Source organism: Strix aluco, chromosome 26 (genome assembly GCF_031877795.1).
Source record: "Strix aluco isolate bStrAlu1 chromosome 26, bStrAlu1.hap1, whole genome shotgun sequence".
NCBI lineage: Eukaryota > Metazoa > Chordata > Aves > Strigiformes > Strigidae > Strix > Strix aluco.
Window position 1 is genome coordinate 935525 of NC_133956.1, and position 19095 is coordinate 954619.

Consider the following 19095-nt stretch of genomic DNA (forward strand, 5'->3'; position numbering starts at 1 on the left):
CCTGGGGGAACTGGCACTGAATTACGTGTATCGGTCCTGATCAGCCCGTTTGCTAATATTGTCCCCAAAACAGAGCCCATCAGAAGAGGACAAATTGCCATGTCACAGCCAGCCATGTTGTTCAACAAGAAAGACATTTTGTAACCTCAGAGAAAAAAATACATAAAATACAGATCCCTGGGCATGAGAGGTCTGTGAGACGGAGGCAGGAGCTCAGGCTGGCTCCATCCTCAGTAAGAGCTATTTCAAAACAAGTATTTCTTCCAGGATGTCACATGGAAAGAGACTGTCAGAAAGCTGTCTAAATGTGTTAACAACACTGTCAGCGGGGGAGAGAAAAGTGTTATCAGAAATAGTTGTTCTTCAAAGCTAAGTAACTCAGTGATTTTATAAGGAGTAAAAGATAAGAGATCACACCACACACTGAGGGCTGTTGGAATTTTCTTTCCGAGAATGAAGCTGTTTGTTTTGTTAAAAAGGGGAAGAGGGGAGAAAGTGAAAACCTAAAATACTTTGACTTTCTTGACTTAGCTTTCGCAAAGCTAAAAATAACTTGGATTGCACTCAGCCTGCGCAGCCGCTGCTCAGGATGAGCTAGAGCACTGGAGAAGGATTCCCATCCCATCCCATCCCATCCCATCCCATCCCATCCCATCCCATCCCATCCCACTGACCAGGCTTCTCCCCGTCTCCCTCCCGGGGCCATTCCCAGGTCTTCCCATGTCACCACCTGGGGATGGGAGCAGTCTTTGCTTGACACAGACAGACTTGGGCCTGTTCTGCTCGGCATTAGTGGGATTTTGGGTGTTTTGTGGGATCCAGATTCTACCCCGAACAGAGAGGCTAATTTTCTGCTACTCAGAGTGAGATCCTCCGTGTCTTGCAGCTAAACCTCCCTTCACGTGCAGCGTCAGCCTCCTTCCCATGGCCCTGCCCTACTATCGCTCTTCTGGGCGAGATTTAAAGCAGAGTTTCAGGCATTTGCTTTGGATTCTTATTTTGAATTTTTAAAACTCCCCACTTCAGCAGCAATGCCAGTGGTCATCAAATAAAATAACATAAAATGATAAGACGTGAAGTTGATTCTCATTAGCGTGTTTTCCTGTATGCTGATTGACATTCTCTGGAGAGCAATTAGCCTGCTTTAAAGGTAAAAGACAACTGAATAATTATTTAACCTGCTTGGTGATTGATATTTAAAATCCAAGAAGTCAGATGTAATAACGGATGGCTCCATCAAAAGCTCATAAAAGTAAGTGATAACGGTTGATAGCATTTGATCCTGTCCTGCCTGAGAAGATACCGACTGTTTGTGCCGAGGCAGCTCCTACAAGCTCCTGACTCCCAGACCCAGACCCCACTGCACTGAAGGCCGTACAAACATGGCGTAAAAAAAGGTTTTCAGGGAAGAACTTATATGCAAATAAACTCAACCTGAAGTTGATAAACCTGAACAACACAGGGCGTCGCAGTAGGGAGCCTGTGGGCTGCACTGACCAGTCCAGGAAATGGCACAGGCCCTTCCTGGAGAGATTAGGCAGCAAATACTCTCGTGAACCTCAGGAGAATGTTACAGAGCATGACAGACCTCAGCACGGCCGTCTTTTATCTGTCTGCAAAGCTACGGGAGGTAAAGAAAGAAGGAAGGGGAACTGGGACCTGAACAGACAGAGGCAATCCTGGGAAAAGGTCGTTAGCACCAGGTCAAGTGAGCAGCATCCATTAATCTCCACGACATTTGAAATAACTTCAAAAATAGGGCAAAGGCAGAAATGGTTTAGAGAAAGACCTTTAGTTTTACTATCTCAGATGAAAAAAAAAATGAAACTTTTTTATAGGTAGTATATAAAAGTGGAAACTGTTTTGTTGTGCCTTTTTATAGCCCATTGACTTTCTATACTTTTATAAGAGTAAAGTCTCAGTGAGGTTACTGTCGCGAGAGCCCCATGCGATCACTCTCTGGGGACACAGGGAGAGCTGCCCAAGCGAGTTTGTCCCGACACTTTGGAGCAGATTGTCCAACTTTGCATCGCTTCAGCTTTCCTGTTGAGGGTTGGAGGGGACGCATGGGGTCCCCCAGCCCGGCGATCAGCCAGCTGATGTCACATCCCTCATTCTCTCAACAGCACAAGCTGATAGTCTCCATTTTGCTCAAATGGAAAAGCTGCAACAATTATTTTCATAATTAGCTGGCTTTTCAAATTAATGCCAGTTATGCTATGTAATCATGATGAAGATTATGCATTAATCAGCTGTTTCAAGCCGGTTATTAGGCTCTTTAAATAATGATCCGAATGAACATCTCTGAAGGAGAGGCGTGCGAGCCAAGAGGGACGGCAGCGTGCGATCTCCGGGAGCGGGGAGCCGCAGCGGTGGGACGGGGCTGTGCTCAGCACGCCCGGCTGCACTGCAGAGCTGCGTCCGGCGCCCTCTGGCCCCCGAGTTTCTGAGGAAGGAGCAGGCTGTTGCATGTGGTGGCTGCTCTTCAACACCTTAGCAACTGCAGCAGATACCACATTGCCCCAACATACTCAGCACCCAGCAGTATAACCAGAAATACATTACTTCTGCCTGTCTGCTTTCTCATTGCCTGGCACTAGATTCAAGGTACTGGGTGGCTGCACAGAAAATTCTTTTCTGTCAAAAAGCCTATTACATCCAGTTGGATGTCTGGAACATGAATTTATTTGGGATCAAACACCAATAATCCACATACCCAGTCCTATATTCTATCCTAGTAAGACATGCTCCAAAGCAACCCTGAGAGCTCTGGGCGAGGGCAAAGCCTGATGTCAGGTAGTTGATAATCAATGTAACATGAACCCAGTTATCACTTCAGGATGATGCTAGAAAACAAAAAATCCCTTGCTAAAATGTTCTGGACAGTAAAGCTTTGAACGGAAAGACAGGGATGAATCTCATACTCACTTTAGTTTTGTTTATTGTTTCTGCTGTAATATTGTGTATGAACTTTCTCTGCCCTAAGAGTCTTAGACTGAGCTACCAGCATGCGCAAGCTTTGATATGGATGAATGATTTTCCTTGCACTGGTCAATAACCAAATGTTTTGGCATGATCCAGTGAGAATGAAGTACTTGGACAATTTTGCTAGGCTCCTGCCTACACTGCTGGGCATTCCAGATTGAAAACCTGGTCCTAAGTGAGTTGCTGAAGATTGCACAGGACTGAAATGGGTCTCCAGAACGAGCATTCAGCCTCTTTTTTCTTTACTCTTCCCCCTATTACTGAAGTTAGTACTGAGATCAATAATATTTTTTTCTACCAGAGACATGCAGTGAACAGCTCAAATGATTCTGGACATTTATGAATGTAAATTAATTACCACACTCACTTTACAACTGGGGGCACAGATGCACAAAGTCTGCAGGGGAAGAGGAGGGAAGTGACTTGCCACAACTATGGGGAGCAGAAAAGTCAGAGGCCTTCTGCGCCTCCCTTTGCCCCCTTGCTGGGGAAATCTCCAAGCACTGCGACTGCGGTTCGCCCAGCCCACGGCCTTGGTTGGGTTCCTGGGAGGGCACACAGGGCAGGGCTGTCAACAGCTCCTGCCAAACTGGCACTCTTGGCTAACACCACATTGCCACAAAAACGACAGAGAATGTGTTCTGGCTGCTGGAGGAGGATTCATGCAGTTGTTTGAAAGCTAGGAGGGCTGAGTAGACATCTGTTGTCTATAACAAAACATTTCAGGACTACCTTAAATTGAAGAGGAAGATTTTCCTTCTGCTAATGAACCCAGAGACCATCTGTTACCAATTGCACTTGCTTATCTCACTCATCCATTAATTATTTTGGTTTACTTTTTAATAAGATAGAGCAAGGTTTATGTGTCTTTCCATGGCTCTGTAAGGGGCACAGGATGGTGCCTACATCTCAGCGACAAGGACATGCAATTACATAATTTACGCCTGCACTGAGTCACTGCAATTAGAGTGGCTGTCAGTGGGGAACTGAGGACAAGACGCCCAGATACGGAGCCAAGAAACCCAGCGATACCGTGACATGAGCTTGTTGCCCCTGGGGAGGTGTAATGGCATTAACAACTTTTGAACACAGGAAAGCATGCATTCACGATGTGCATTATTGAGCAGATAAGCTGTAGGGAAGGCAAATTCAGAAGTCTCTGCTGGTCTGAATCAAGAACCTGGATAACTAAACAGGAAGAACAATAAAAGATGACAAGGGCACTAAAAATGGCACTAAAAATAGCAAGCAGCAGTGCTGCACTGCCTGCCTCCTGCGTGAGGACTTGGAGATGGGTGGACGAGGCAGGGGGGGGGTCCGGCATGGCACGGGGCAAGCGCAGTGCCAGCTCCCTGCTGCAGACACCCCTCGGAGCACAAGCCCAGAGCATCTCTGCAGCTGAGCAATAACCCTGTCCACGCTTCCCAAGGTCTGGTCCTAAAGTTTTACGGGAAGCCACTCATCTGTTTCATAAAAATATTCCAAGACTTTAAATTTGTCCCCTATTGCCCTGCAAAGCTGGCATTCTGAACACTTTCATGGACCAGCATATAACAAAAAAGCCAAATGTTTTAATGTCTTTATCTCAGTCCAGGAAATGTCCTGGAGCAAGCCTTGTTCAGCCTGCAAATGTCACAGCTCTGTCCAAGGGTTCTCTCATCCTTGCTACATATGACTATGAATCAAACTTTATGTGGCTTAATGCTGGTTTTCTCTTGTTTTGCAGGAGGAATCTTTGAGTATGCAGATGGCCCCAATACCCAGGTTATGAGTGCTGAGGAGCAAGCCTTCCGATTTTCTGCCAATATTATTAATAGAAACAGAACTTTGTTGCCTAACACAACACTAACCTACGACATTCAGAGGATACACTTCCACGACAGCTTTGAAGCAACTAAGAAAGGTAAGAGCACAGCACAGCACACTTCTTAGCAGCTTTGTTTTTATTCAGCAAAAGAAAGGCACGGTTTCACTTGAGACCCAGCAGCTCATTTTGTCCTGCACTAGTCAGTGACTGAGATGAGAAGTCCTCCAGGAGCTGACCTTCCAGAGGCATTTTAATATAAGGGGAACAACTCTTCTATTTTCCCTCTGCAAACCTCACAAAACTCCTTTCAGTGTTTGCTTCTAATACTGAGCAAAGGTCTGTAGGCCATGCCTTTGTTTATTTTACTGTATCCCTGGCAGTTGTAACATCCATAGCGTAGACATTCTGTTCTCTTCCTAACAGTCAGTTTTTAATATCAAATAACAGCAGCCCACTTGAATTACTGAAGGGGAGGGCAGAGATGGGACTACACAGCAAAGGCTGTGGAGCTGCTGACCTGAGGGCTGCTTGAGTTGGCTTCTGTCTCAGGAGAAATGAATCCTGCTGCCTGAGCTCGCAGCTGGAGGGGCAGCACCAGAGAAGGGGGTTTTCTGCTCACAGGTGAGCTCACTGGCCCCGGCTGCCCCTTTTTAAGACTGTTTTGTTGTGGAGGTTCCCTCGGAGCTCTGCCTGGCACTCCTCTGTGCCGGGCTGCCAGGAGCACCCAGCCTGGCTGCGCCGAGTGCCAGGACGGGAGCGGAACACGCAGGACCCGCGCCAGGGACCCGTGAGAGTCGGGGGGACCCTCTGCCCCAGCTCCTGTCCACGTTCGTGCCCCTGGGGCTGGGAGCAGTTGCTTCCCTAAAACCTTGTCATGAAATGTGCCCATCACAAAGCCCCTGCTGACAGCACTAAGCATTAGCGTTCTGTTTGGAAGGACCTGCAGAAGCAGTTGAGAAAAAATCTGTTCCTGTTCCTCTGAAAAACTTTTACTTTTTTTTCCCTCCTAAAAACGCAGCCCCAACTGCAGCTGTTGTGTTTTAATTTCTCAGTGAAAGTTTGAACAAAGCTATGAAAAGCATTACTTTGCAGGAAAACAGTTCTATTAAAACTGGCGGAAAAACACATTTGTCAGAGCGGTTTTGATCATCTTGGGTATTTCCTTCCCAACTCTGGAGGCTCAGCCATTTCTGTAGCCATATTCCCTCCTCTGGACACGTCCTTGTGCCACTGGCCCAGACACTCACCTGCCAGAATTCCGCCCCCCCCCACCCTCTGCCCCTCGTCACTGTTGTAATTACCTATTGCCTGTGCTGCTGTTAGTGCCCAGGAGCTTGTCAGTCAGACCCGGGCTGCTCCACGGCCCAGGTCAGGAGGGAGCTGTCTGTGTCCCCAGGGCTGCCCCGTCCGGTACTGACTGCTCCTTCCCCTCGTCCCCTTCCCTTTCCAGCCTGTGACCAGCTCGCTCTGGGGGTCGTAGCAATATTCGGACCTTCCCAAGGCTCCTGTACCAATGCTGTCCAGTCCATCTGCAACGCCCTGGAAGTCCCCCACATACAGCTTCGGTGGAAGCATCACCCTTTGGATAACAAGGACACTTTCTATGTCAACCTGTACCCCGACTACGCTTCCCTCAGCCACGCCATTCTGGACCTTGTGCAGTATTTGAAATGGAGGTCAGCCACTGTGGTTTACGATGACAGTACAGGTAGGTAAAGGAGGGGCTTTAAAGGAGGAATCCAGGAGATTTTTGGTTGTGGGTCCCATTTAGGAACTTTTCTAATGAACCCCTCTATAGGAGCAAAACACAATAGTCAGGGCACGGGGGCACAGTGGTTCCCAAGCACTCAGGCGAGCGTTGTAGAAGGCCCTGGGATCCTTTCTGAAGCTTTTCATTCACAAAGCGCTTAGAAAGTGGGTAACCCTCAGCAGCACCCCAGCTGACAAAGGGTCAAGGGGAGGATTAATTGGCCGCTGGGGTGACCTGGCTCAGCTCGGCTGCATTTGGCACCGCGGTGCCCATCTACACAAGCAAAGACCTTGGGCTGCGGCTGCCATTGAGGGTGCAGTTTCCCAGCTAAAAGCAAAAGCGTTTCTAGAAAGTGTTTTGTTTTCTATAAAACATAGCTGAGAAAGTTTTTCACATAAAGCAAGCTGTTGATGATTAAACAAAACAAAGCACTGCACAGCACTATAGATAAAACCCCCCCAAACAAAAGACACATTGGATAGCCTGTCCAACCTAATTCCACTAAACCAAATGGTTTCTTTAGGGGAGGGCTGATGAGAACGCAGTTTGACATTCCTGTTTGGCAAATGTGGGTCACAGTATGTTCCCTTCGTGGCATATTCTAATGTATTTCTTCTACTATGCAGAGGGACATGCTTCTCTTTTTCTCCTTGCAATAGGCATCTGCTGAATTTCTTCTTGCAACATTAGATACCAATAATTCCTGCTCAGCTGCATCCAGCATGGCTTTGTACCTTCTGCATAAAAAAGAAATTAATTCTAAGCGTAGTAAGAAAGTTACAAGTTGTGATTAAGTGACCGTTATGAACTACGCTATTCATAAATCTAAGTGCATATTCATTTTTTTCTTTTGCTGTTACGCATGGTAAATACTGCAGATTTTAATTTGTTGTATAGCTGATTATCACATTCTGCCCTTTCTCAAGGGCACATTTGCTTAAGAAAATATGTTGTGATCACAGAGATGTCAAAAGTTCGGACCAATCTGCCATTATCCTCCTCCTACCTAGTGCAGGGACCCCAGCTCTACCACAGCTGGGTGCGGGGGCAGCAGGGAAACACCAGGAAAAGCCAGCTCTGCTCTGGAAATATCTGGGGGTTTAATGGTTGATAAATGACACCTTGGCTTTGATACGCCTTTAGCAATGGCCATTTGAGGGAGGGAGGAAAGCCCTGATTGCATTTTATAAAATAATATAGGAAGAAATAACTTGCTGTGACACGCAGCTGCAGGGCCAAGGCAGACTCCTGTAACACTGTGGGTTTGTCTTTGTGCAATGCCTGAAGGCCTGATCCGGCTGCAGGAGCTCATCATGGCCCCATCAAGGTACAATATCCGGCTGAAAATCCGCCAGCTCCCGCTGGACACCGACGACGCCCGGCCGCTGCTGAAGGAGATGAAGCGGGGCAGGGAATTCCGCATCATCTTCGACTGCAGCCACTTGATGGCGGCTCAGATCCTCAAGCAGGTGAGTGGGGGGCGAGGGGGTGCAGCCCCCGAGGGGGGTGGCCGAGCTGCAGGGAGAGCCCCACGGCCGGGCTGCGGGCCTGCAGCTCTCCCTCTGCCCACAAGCCACGGCTAAAAGCTACCGCGTGTCCATTCTGCAAGGACACTACTGGACTTCTACAGAAAACGCAGGTTCCACTGAAAAACTGGAGGTATCAAAAAGCGACTGTCGGTTAGAATGAACAACTGTTACGGGAGGAGACGGTGCGGAGCACGGCGGTGCGGAGCGTGGCGCTGAGAGCAGGGAGCAGGCGGTCGCCCCGCGTCCCTCCATCCCCGCTCTCCGCCCGGGCATCAGGCAGCAGCACCGTGCTCTGGGCCGCAGCTCCCACCTTAGCCCTGGCCGGGCCCTTCGTCCTTGCCATTCTAAATATCTCCTCGCCTTCTGTGCTGCGCCGTGCCCCCAGGTCTGTGCAGAGGGGCAGGGTACCAGCCGCCTCGCCCTGGGCAGCTCTGCCCCAGCGGCTCTCGCAGCCCCGCGTCTGCTGCGGTGGCCAGGCCTGGGCCAGCCGGGGAGCGACGGCATCCTCGGCCCCTTCACGGCCACCGTGTGCAATTCTTGGACTTTAAGCCAGGTGTCAGTGATTTTCCATTCCTTTGGTCTCTCCCCTTTCTCCCCGAGTTCCTCCACTAGCAGGAGGTTTGCTGCTCACCCCAGTCCTCCTCATCCAAGCGCCTTTAGATTTCAGGGTCAATATGAGGCAGAGGAAAACACTCTCACAAAGAATGCTAAAAACCGGCCGGTGGAAGTGTTGCTCGTATCAGCCCAGCAAGACACTACCACAGAGATTAAATAAATCCCCTGAAGGGCTGAGAAAGCAAGCACATGGAAGGAGACTTCTCTTGCAGCCTGCTTGATGCAAAATGAAGGGAAGCGCTCAGAGAAATCAGAAAGCCTGGGAGGGATTATTAAAGAAAGCAATATAAGGGACTCATTGTCTTCTGCCTATTATTTTAACATGCTGGCTGTGTTTGGTGCTGTTCACTTATTATGCAGTTTATTATAGTTTATTGTGCCATCTGCTCTGCTCGTCACTGTGAGTGCAGAGTGAGGAAGATGGAGGAGAGGGGGGACTAGGGGAAAAGAAGTCTCTCTAAGTCCTTCTGGCTGGTTTTGTGTGTCTGTTGGTTTTTTTCAAGACCCAAAGCCATAGACTTCAGCTTAGCAATATTACATACTGTATTTTTACTCAGGAAAAAACTGTTCAATGTTTTCAGAGTTTGGGCAGATGCACAACCCCAACCACACCCTGATGGGCCCGTGCACACCTCTACGCTCCGGTGTCTCGGTGCGGTGCGCGCCGTGACCCTCCTGTCTCTCCCACTGTTGGCACTCGCGTTTGCTGAAGAATTAGGAAGCCCAGAAATCTCCTTTTTTCCTAACTTTTCTACCTGTATCAAGAAATGCACATCTAGAGGTTCCACCTTCACTTGTGAAACAGCTTTCTTCTTTTCAATAGGAGGGGATAGAAAACCAGGCTTCCCGACCCTCCTCCACACGCCCTCCTCCCGCTCTGCTTTGCACATTCACCAGAAGTAGGAGCTGGGTAAAGCCAAAACCGCCTCCTGGGAGAGGGGATTCTGCTTTGGCTTTGTGGTGTTAGAAGAACAACACACAGAAAAAAAACTGGACTGCAAAAACAGTCAGGGAAGAATGGCCTGGCCTTCTGTTTGTCCCAGGAACACGAATGTTCATGTATCACTGCGATTATTTGCCTTTTGTAACGTTTGGTAACTGCACCAGTCAGCTTTGCAGACGCCTGGCCTCCGGTGTTTGCTCCAGCCAGGCACCATCCCTGGAGCCTCTCGGCTGCGCTGCCCACCCCGGTGCCGTGCCGATGGATGGCACAAAGGGTCTCTCAAGACTTGTGCTAAAATTTCCACCGCTTGGTACTGATTTTAACTGCGCATCTTTAGGTAACATAGAACGGTCTGACCAACCCCAGGCGACATTCACTGAGGTAGCTCTGACCAAACACACACCATCATGACAGTCCAGATCTTGCTCCCAAGTTACCTGAGGTAACGTGCTCCCACAGCACATGAGTGGCAAGGCACTTCACTGATAATCTGGGCAGTATTTTTAAACTGGACTAGTATAAAAAACCCCATGTCTTAGTAATCCATGAATAAAATGCAAGAGCTGGCACAAAGATGTACAGATGACATTGCCACACACTGCTCCAGTCTGGGTTCCTCGGAGTGACTGAGACATCAAACCATTCATTATTTTACCCTCCTGGACAAACAAATCCTTGTACAAACCTATCAGAGAGCTAGGCCTGCTCGTGAGGCCTCCCCATCCTACCCCAGCATCTCTGGCCTTACTCATTTTTGGTCACTTGTTAATGCTTTACATCTGTTCTCTGGCTTCCCAGCTTCCCTGTTCTCCTTGGCAGCTGTCTCTGAACAGTTGCTGCACTCTGCAGTGCACAGATGTGCCTGTCTTGACTTTAATGGAGCTCCCATCCTCATCATGGCGATTGCCTGTAGCTTATCCACCAGGTTCATCACTTATTCATTTCCCCACCAACCCAGATGTACCCTGCACACAGGCTGCCAGCACTGGGAAGCTGGAGCTCGCTTCTTACAGCAGGTGTGGACTCTTCATCCACCATCGAAATGATCCAGCTGTAGAATCTGAACTGGAGTCTCGTGATTTACTCCCAGTTGGTTTCACATCATCTAACTGATGCTTCACACACCGAGGTGTCGCTCCCTGCTCCAGCTCTTTGCACCCGCGTGTGCAGGTCGGGAGAGGGCTGCGAGCAGCCCCGCAGATCCACCCCCCAGGCAGCGAGGGGGACAGACGGCGCAGAGACAGCTGCCGGCCTTCCAAAGGTATTTCCAGGCCAGGAAACGTGGGGTAAAATCACACTCTAGAGTTACAATATCTAGGCTGGTAATCTAGATCCTTTCCTTTTCCCTTGTTTTTTTGACATCTCACTTCTTTTCAACCTGTCACTTCCTTCCTCGGAGCTAAATTCTGCCCTAGTAATTTTAGCAAAAACCAAGAGAAGCAAACGTTTCCTGGGGGGACTTGAAATCGCTTTCCCATCGGTGGAGATTTTAAAGTGCTCTTGCATGTGTTTTCTCCAGAAACCGTGCTCACAGAGTCAGCACCGCAGTCAAACCCACAGCTATCTCTTTCCTTTAGCCAGCCACTAATTTCAAGGTGACTCTTCTCACAGGCAGAAGCGCTGTGTGGGGCCTGGGCAGGCTCACCCAGCCGAGGTGCCTTCAGCTCACGGTCACCCTCTGACAGACCTCCCAGGACAGCATGTTCTCTCCACTGCTCAGTTGTGCAAATCCCAGCAATCTGCACGAACCGTCCTCCGTGTCGGGGCTGGCACACCTACAGCCTGGGCTCGCCAAGAGCCCTCGGGTCCGGACCATGATCTCCAAGGGCTGAGGGACGGGAGATGTCCCCGCTCCCCAGCCCTGGGCCTCTGCCTTCACTGACCCATTTCTAAACCAGGCACGACGTTAGAATCTGGCTTTTGCACGCAGGAAGGAGGGACTCGCAGAGGAGAGCTACAGGTACACGTTATACAAACAGACACTGAAGGGGAGGGAATGCAGAGCACCAGGAATACACATATGATTAATAAAAAGCCTTTTAAGTAGCTTCTTAGCCAGTACATGGACTTGTAACCATAAGAACAGGCTGCTTTACAGTCATTCTGCATGGGTTTATGGCAGGTTGCTCGTTGTTTGGTATCTGAGAAGGAAAGGCAACTGCCTTTCTCCCAGTTGTGTGGCAGAAGCAAGCCTGCATCCCTGGAATATTTTGCCCCAGGCGTGAGCCTTGAGCACGGCGCTGTGCCGCAGTCGGTGTCCCGGCTCTCTGCGGCACAGCAACACCCAGAAACGCCACCGGCCTCCGCAGGAGCTGGGCACTGAGGCTTTGCCACCATTCCAGAAAGGTTCGAGGACCACAGTTCAGCTCAGCACTTAAGCACATGCCTCTCGCTGGCTAAGCAGGTGCTTAACTGCTTCACGGGACTGATCCAAAATCCAGCCTCTGTGTTCCTGGGTCTGCCTCCTGCCGCACTTCCTAGTCAGCTCTTTAGGGGTTTATGTTGCACGACTGTTGTTATTATATTCTTGTACCCACTCTTACTAACCTCCTTTCCCTACTCTCCTCAAGGCCATGGCAATGGGAATGATGACAGAATACTACCACTTCATCTTCACCACTCTGGTAACGTATCTGATCTGCGCAGACACCCTCTCCCCTCGCTGCGGGGCCGGGAGGGAGGGCGAGGAGGTGCTCTCAGCGGCAGGAGGGCGGGCTGGGCGTCCCATCCCGGGCGTGCAGTGCACAGCCGCAGGACGCTGAAGCGGTGGGGTGGGAAAGGCAAGGGAAAGGGAAGTCTGGAACCCTAACAGAAGGCGAGAGCAGGGCTAGACTTAGCTTCAGGTTAGAATCAGACCGCAGTGATTTGGCTGTAACATCTCTGCAACTGCAGCACTGCCCGGGTGCTCATTCTGAGAGACGTCAGCCTTTTCTTTCGCTGCTTTTGGACTGGCTCACTCCTTTGGAGCTGCTCCAGCTTTGCACAGATGTAAGTTCTGGTTTTATTTCCCCTCCCAGTCATTCTGATTTCAGTGCAGCTACCCACATGCTGAAAGATGAGCATATGTGTGAATTTGCGAGGCTGTAGTCCCACAGACAGGATTTGATGGGACCATGCTGCAGTCAGAACTGGGAATGTGTTTCTGTGTGTTTGTCTAGGTCTCCCTTAGGAGCCAGGAGCAGCCCTGCTGTGGTCGATAGTTCAGTACTGCAGGTTTATTTTGCATGAGAAGAACCCAGCTTGAAATTAACTCCACTCTCATTAAACACGGGCCAGTTCTTCTCTGACTCCAGGAGGCATTTTGGGTTTGGTTTGGGTTTTTTGGCATGCCACTCTTGTTTCCCTTTAGGATGCTATTGTCTAGTATACTGTGGAATTCTGTGTGATTTTGAAAATCCAATTTATCTTTTTTCCTTTAGGAAAGAAACAGACTAAACTAACCCTTAAAAACTGCAAAATTTATTTTTCAAATGCAAAAGACATTTTAATTACCCCTGCTGCCATTATCTATTCCAGGCAGCTTTACGCATTTCCCAGATAACCTCCTATTAATCAGCCCCAGCTGAGCCTAGAGTACATTTCATGTGTAGGTACAGCCTGGAGGTGGGAAAAGAAGAATTATAATAAATTAATAGATAAGCAATCACAATTAATGCCACTTTCCTGAAATAACAGTTATATCATGGGAAAGATATTTTAATCTGTCATTCCTTAAGGCAATGTTTTCCTAGCTTGCAATGCATGTGCTTCAGCTTCTACAGTACTAGACCCATGGGGTGCTAATGAATTAGTCTATTATGTTATACTGAATGTTTCTAAAAGGTCCCTAGTCAATACTGAGCACAGTGTATCAACACTTGGCATGAAATGCTTCAACATTTTGCTAGGCAGCAAGACTACAGTTCACTGACTTCAGCATGAAGAGCCCCATCAGCCTTTTCTACCCGAGGAAGAAGAGGAACTCTTCCGAGCCTTTGTCTAACGCACGGCTTTTAAATCTTGCGAAGGCCCCAGCAGTGACACCCCCCTTAAACTCAACACTTCTAGGAATTTCTCAGCAGCTTGTAAAAATGAGTCCTTGCAAATACAGAAGTTTCCCCACTGCCTGCTGCCACTTCTGGGGGTGTTTAGCCTGGAGAAGAGGAGGCTGAGGGGAGACCTCATCACTCTCTACAACTCCCTGAAAGGAGGTTGGAGCGAGGTGGGGGTCGGTCTCCCAAGTAACAAGCGATAGGACAAGAGGAAACGGCCTTGAGATGCGCCAGGGGAGGTTCAGACTGGATATTGGGAAAAATTTCTTCACCGAAAGGGTTGTCAAAGCACTGGAAGAGGCTGCCCAGGGAAGGGGTTGAGTGACCATCCCTGGGGGTATTTAAAGGACGTGTAGATGTGGCACTTGGGGACATGGTTTAGTGGTGGGCTTGGCCGTGCTGGCTTAACGGTTGGACTCGATGATCTTAAAGGTCTTTGCCAACCTAAATGATTCTATGATTCTGCTGCTTACAGCATTACAGACAGGCAGAGCAGGAATCTCTTCCCATGCTTTGAGTCAATATAAACAAGAATTCCACACCCAGCCCACCTTCTCCCGATGCAGCACTAAACCAAACCAGTCCATTTTCCACTGGCACTGACAATCAGGTACTCGTTAAACTCCTGCCCCTGGGGCTCATGACATGACACGGGGGCACCCGTGACTGAATACACCAGAGGTTATTACTCAAACAGTGCTGTACGTGCCACGGCCCACTACGGCCACGGCCGCTCCTCCCAGCGAGCGCTGCCCCAGCAAACCCGTGCCCAGACAGGGATCCTTGGCACGATATCCGCGAGTTGCTTTGCACGACAGCAGATGGAGGATGCCCCTCCTGGACGCCTGCTACTGCAGCTTCCTACTGCAGATGCTAGATCCGGTGTGGCTCAGACCTCAGCATCGCTGCCTCCGACTGATGAACCAAAGCTGGGGATTTTAACTGGGGAGGTGGGAGAGTGTGTAAGAAAGGGGAAGAGCTCTACAGAAACACCGAGAGTAAAACTTTCTAAAGGTAGTAGGATGGAGGGGAGAATTAATCTGCAGTACAGAAAATAATGAGTGGAAGGGAGTGTAGATGAGGTGGAAAATAGAACCAGATGTTTCAATTTGTGGCTGTGCAGGAGCAGAAAATCCAGAAGAAACTGATACAGCAATTCCCCCCACACCTCTCCATGTTCTAACACTCAGCTTGTATCCTTAATTATCCTCTAATTCCAGGAGATGATATATGAGGTTGCAGCTGAGATTCAAACTGGAACCAAGAAGGGACCTGATGGGAGGTTGGCTTCTATAGGAACTTGCTGAAATGGAGGGTCAGTGGAGAGCAGCAGCATGGGAGGGCACCCACGACACCGGCAGGATCTGAAAGGTGCCCAGGGCTGGCGGCTGACAGCTGGGCGAGGGACACCGCGAGGGCTGGAGCTCCGTGGATCACAACGTTTGTCAGATACAGCCACATTCTGAGGGGGAAATGATCTGCTTTTGCAACCGAAAATTACTTCCCCTCAGCAATTGCCAGAATACAAACTGAAATGTCTGGCAAAGAGTTATGAATCCTGAAAAAATAAATCTCTTGCCGTGGGTCAGGCACGGGACTGCTGCACCCTCACATCCAGATGAAATGAGCATCTGTCTGAGGTTAAACAACTGTCTTTGCCCTTAGTTACTGTAAGTCATTTAAAAGTCAACATCATGGCCTGGTTTTCACAACGCCCTTTAACAAAACCTGGAGGTTTGTACTTGCAATTTTTCAGGGAAAAAAACCCCAAACAACAGAGACCCTGAACTCTGTTGTGGGTGTGATTAATGACTCGGTCCCTGGCTGCACCTGCAGATTAAAACATGGCATCCATCAGCAGTATGCCTTGGGGGTGCAGAGTCAGAGGCCAGCACTTAAGGAAAAGATCAAACCCCCAAAGCTTATTAAAGCAAAACAGCTGTAAGAATTCCTTGCACTCCCCCTGAGAATGAAGTCTCAGTTGCTGGCAAGGGCTGGTTGTGTTATGCTTTGCTTAGGGCAGTATGTTTTAGGACCGGTGCTTTTCCAGCTCCCCCGTGGGCAGAACAGAGCTCACTGCTGACGGACGCCGTGTCTGGGTGAACCCACAGCACGGCTGTGCCCTGCCAGCGCAGCCACGTTACACAACACAGCAACAGCCACGTAACCTCATGCTGTATTTAAACTCTTTTATGATCCCTTGTGAGAGCGATGAACATTGTTCCCGTATTTGTCCCCCACCCTCTATCACAGAAGACAGTGGCGGTGCCTTTCCACTTCCCCACATTTTTACTACCATTGAACACTTGCAGAAATTGTTCAGGATAAACTCTGATTGATTATGTCCCATCCAAGAAATGATTCTCATTAACAAAGCCCCATCCTGAGTGCCGTTCTCCACCACATTCGTTCACAACGCTCTTCGGGCCAGCTGCCCTGAGTTTTTGCTGAGCAGATCAGCTGCAGTATGCTCTTGCCGTGCTGTCTAACCCCAAACTACTCAGACTAGTTACTGCACGCTGAAGTTCATCCCTGAACTGAAGTTAATATTTAGACGTGCAGCGGAGCCAAGAGATGCATTAAAGAAGTGCACTCGCAGAGGCCTCCAAATGCCCCTCTCCCGCTGCCTGCCAAGTGATGCTCATGGGCTGGCTGCCAGCAGAGCTGAGGACTGCCTGGCTGTGGGGTTTTTAAATCATATAAAGGGCACTCTCATTCATTTGCAGACTGTGTAGGCTGGTCGTAATGTCAAGAAACGCGTCTTAGTTCCTCTTTGATAGCCGCCTGCAAATTGGCATTCTGCATCCAGAGTTACTCTGTCATCTGCAGCGCCCTGTGCGCTTCAGCACTCACAGCAAACCCTCCGGGGAAAGGCCCAGGAGCTTCAGATACAGGATCTCTGCCTTGTACCCTCCCCCTTGGTCGAAAACCACTTTTTTCATGGTTACAGACAGGGATTTTGGTTTTCTCCCCCCAGTTCACTTGACTCTTTTATGCAGTGAGTGAGTTCTTTGGCAGGAGTTTCCCTCTGCTGTGCGTGGGTGAACCTGCACATATGACACCCGAATTCCACTAACACCTACGAGTCTCAGCAGGCAGCGACTGATGGCAACAGACAGCACAATCCACCAAACTCAGGAGGGCATCATCCCTCCTCCCACCTCCTGCGGGCTCCGCCTTCTCACTTCAAACACAAACATGAACTGATGCAGAAAAGACAAACAAAATAAAGCTAAACAAAATGTTTAAACTGGTTTCTCTCTTTTAAGGATCTTTATGCATTAGACCTAGAACCATACCGCTACTCTGGAGTGAACCTGACCGGCTTCCGGATCCTCAACGTGGAGAACCCGCACGTCTCCTCCATCATCGAGAAGTGGTCCATGGAGCGGCTGCAGTCAGCGCCCAAGGCGGAGCTGGGACTGCTCGACGGCGTGATGATGGTATGAGAAGTTTAAACAAAGCACGGGTGAAGTCTGGGAAGGAGACCGGAGTGGTGGGGAAGGCAGGAACATTCATTAAGGCCTAAATGTTATTTTTATCGGTTCTTGTACTAGCAACAACTCATCCCAGGTATCTTCCCTAAGGTAGTTACTTGCTTTCTCTAATAACTGTCCCTCAAATGCAGTGAGTTCGGCTGGTGAATCCCCTGCAGCCCACTGCTGGGTTAACGCTCTCCTTTTGCAGGCCCAGCTGCCAACAGATTTGCCAATTTGTGCTCCTCGCCTCCCTTCCTGCCGGTAAAAAGCCGCCCTCAGGCCCAGCAAAATTCAAAGCTTTCAGTTCCAGAAGGGGCCCAGCACTGGGAGCACCCAGGAAAGGGCATCCTCTCTCTTTGGGTGCCCCCCACAAATCCTCTTTCAGCTCAGGGCAGGACTGTTGCCTTGCAGGTCCCTCCGCCCAGCCCTGGGGGCCGAGCCAGGGAGCCAGGGCCTCTCCCTCAGGGGCTCGCGGGGCTCCAGCTGCCAGCACCCCCCGCCCAGGCCCCCGGAGCGGCCGAGCACCCAGCCCCGCTCCCAGAGCACGGCACGCGGCTGGCCTGGGCCAGGCCATTCGCCGAGATTGATGCAGGGAGAAGGAGCCAAAGCTATGCCCAGAGACGGGCTTTGCTGCAGCTTTGATGACTCCTTTTAGGGTCTGATGGCAGCTCTGCTCCGCTGAGTTACTGCTCGGGAGGTGCAGCACCTGCTCGCCCATCTGTCTTCCCTGCGAGGCTGTCTCCGACCCCCGTAATTGCTGACTGGCTCCCTCCTTCCCTCTCCCTTTAGATCTGCCAGAACCAAGCCCACAAGTGGCAAAGCCTCTCAGACTTTCACCTTGAAATGGCTCCTCGTATCCCTCCTGTTCTTTTTTCCCTTAGAGGAGAGCCCCACCATTCTCCTTTAGCCGCTGCTTTCCTGCAGTGTTGCCCACAGCTGAGCATCGTGTTGGCTGCAATGGTGCTGGGTTCCCCCCGCCGCCACCAGCTCCCCTCCCATTCCCTCTCTGCTTCTTCAGAGGGGATCCTGCCCTTTATTTGTGTCTAACCCAGCAGGGCCCTGATCTCAGCTGGGCATTACAGTACGGAATTCACCGTGAGATCACTTGGACATATTCTTGTACCCCCTCCCCCCTACCCCAAACGTACAAACCCCGTCCCTGCTGCTGTAAACACAAGCCCATGGGATGCAGGTCGGGCGCTGCTCTTCATGGTCGGGAGTGCGGGAAGGGAAGGTCACGGGGATGGCTGCCAATGTTGGAGGATTTTCTCCACAGCCACGTCCTGTTAGGTATTTGCCCAGTTGTTTGCTGTATTATTTTGTTTTATTGTGTTTTGTTACGCTGCTGCTACACTCACATCTGTTTTGTAGCTTTGTGAAGCCAGCAAATAATGTATTTTCACTAGAAGGTCTTACCATATCAGAGTGAAAAATAAATCCAATTCTCTTGATCAGTGTTTGGAGGTGAGATGGGGCATCTCAAATTGAATCTAAAGCCATCACAGTATATGGAAGGAAAAAAAAAAAAAAAAAGGTTCTCCCTAGTTCAAATCACTGAAATGCAGGAAGATGTTACAAATTTGTGAAGTCCTGATTTCAGTGACAGTTTGGGTCATTTTGGAAAATTCCATGCCCACGTACAAGCCATTTAACTTCTCTGTTTCTTATTTCCCCATGTATAAAATAGTGTGGATAATATGTTCTCATATAGGTTTTTTTTTACACTCAGACAAAACAGACTAAATAAGAAAATTCTGTTACTATCTTCTACATTTAGGAATAGCCAGCTTCCTTGTTTGACAATACAGCAGTAAATGCACTAGAAATAACCAGAATGGATGCGCACAGACAAATGACGTTTTCACAATCTCTGATTTTAAGACAGAACTAGGACCTTTTAGTCTAAAAAGCCACGTAACAGATAAATGCACTCGGGAGGCTTTGTCATGTGCAGAG

The 19095-nt window shown here is 49.4% G+C and overlaps 1 protein-coding gene across 1 annotated transcript in view; it reads left to right on the forward strand.

Annotated features, from left to right (window-relative positions):
• The window catches only part of GRIK3 (glutamate ionotropic receptor kainate type subunit 3), a 121932-nt gene that overhangs the window by 60112 nt on the left and 42725 nt on the right, over positions 1-19095 (forward strand). The window contains exons 2-6 of the mRNA XM_074850831.1: positions 4712-4888; positions 6243-6500; positions 7830-8011; positions 12200-12253; positions 16930-17103. Of these exons, the coding sequence (XP_074706932.1) occupies positions 4712-4888; positions 6243-6500; positions 7830-8011; positions 12200-12253; positions 16930-17103 (845 nt within the window). The remainder of the gene's footprint in view (positions 1-4711; positions 4889-6242; positions 6501-7829; positions 8012-12199; positions 12254-16929; positions 17104-19095) is intronic.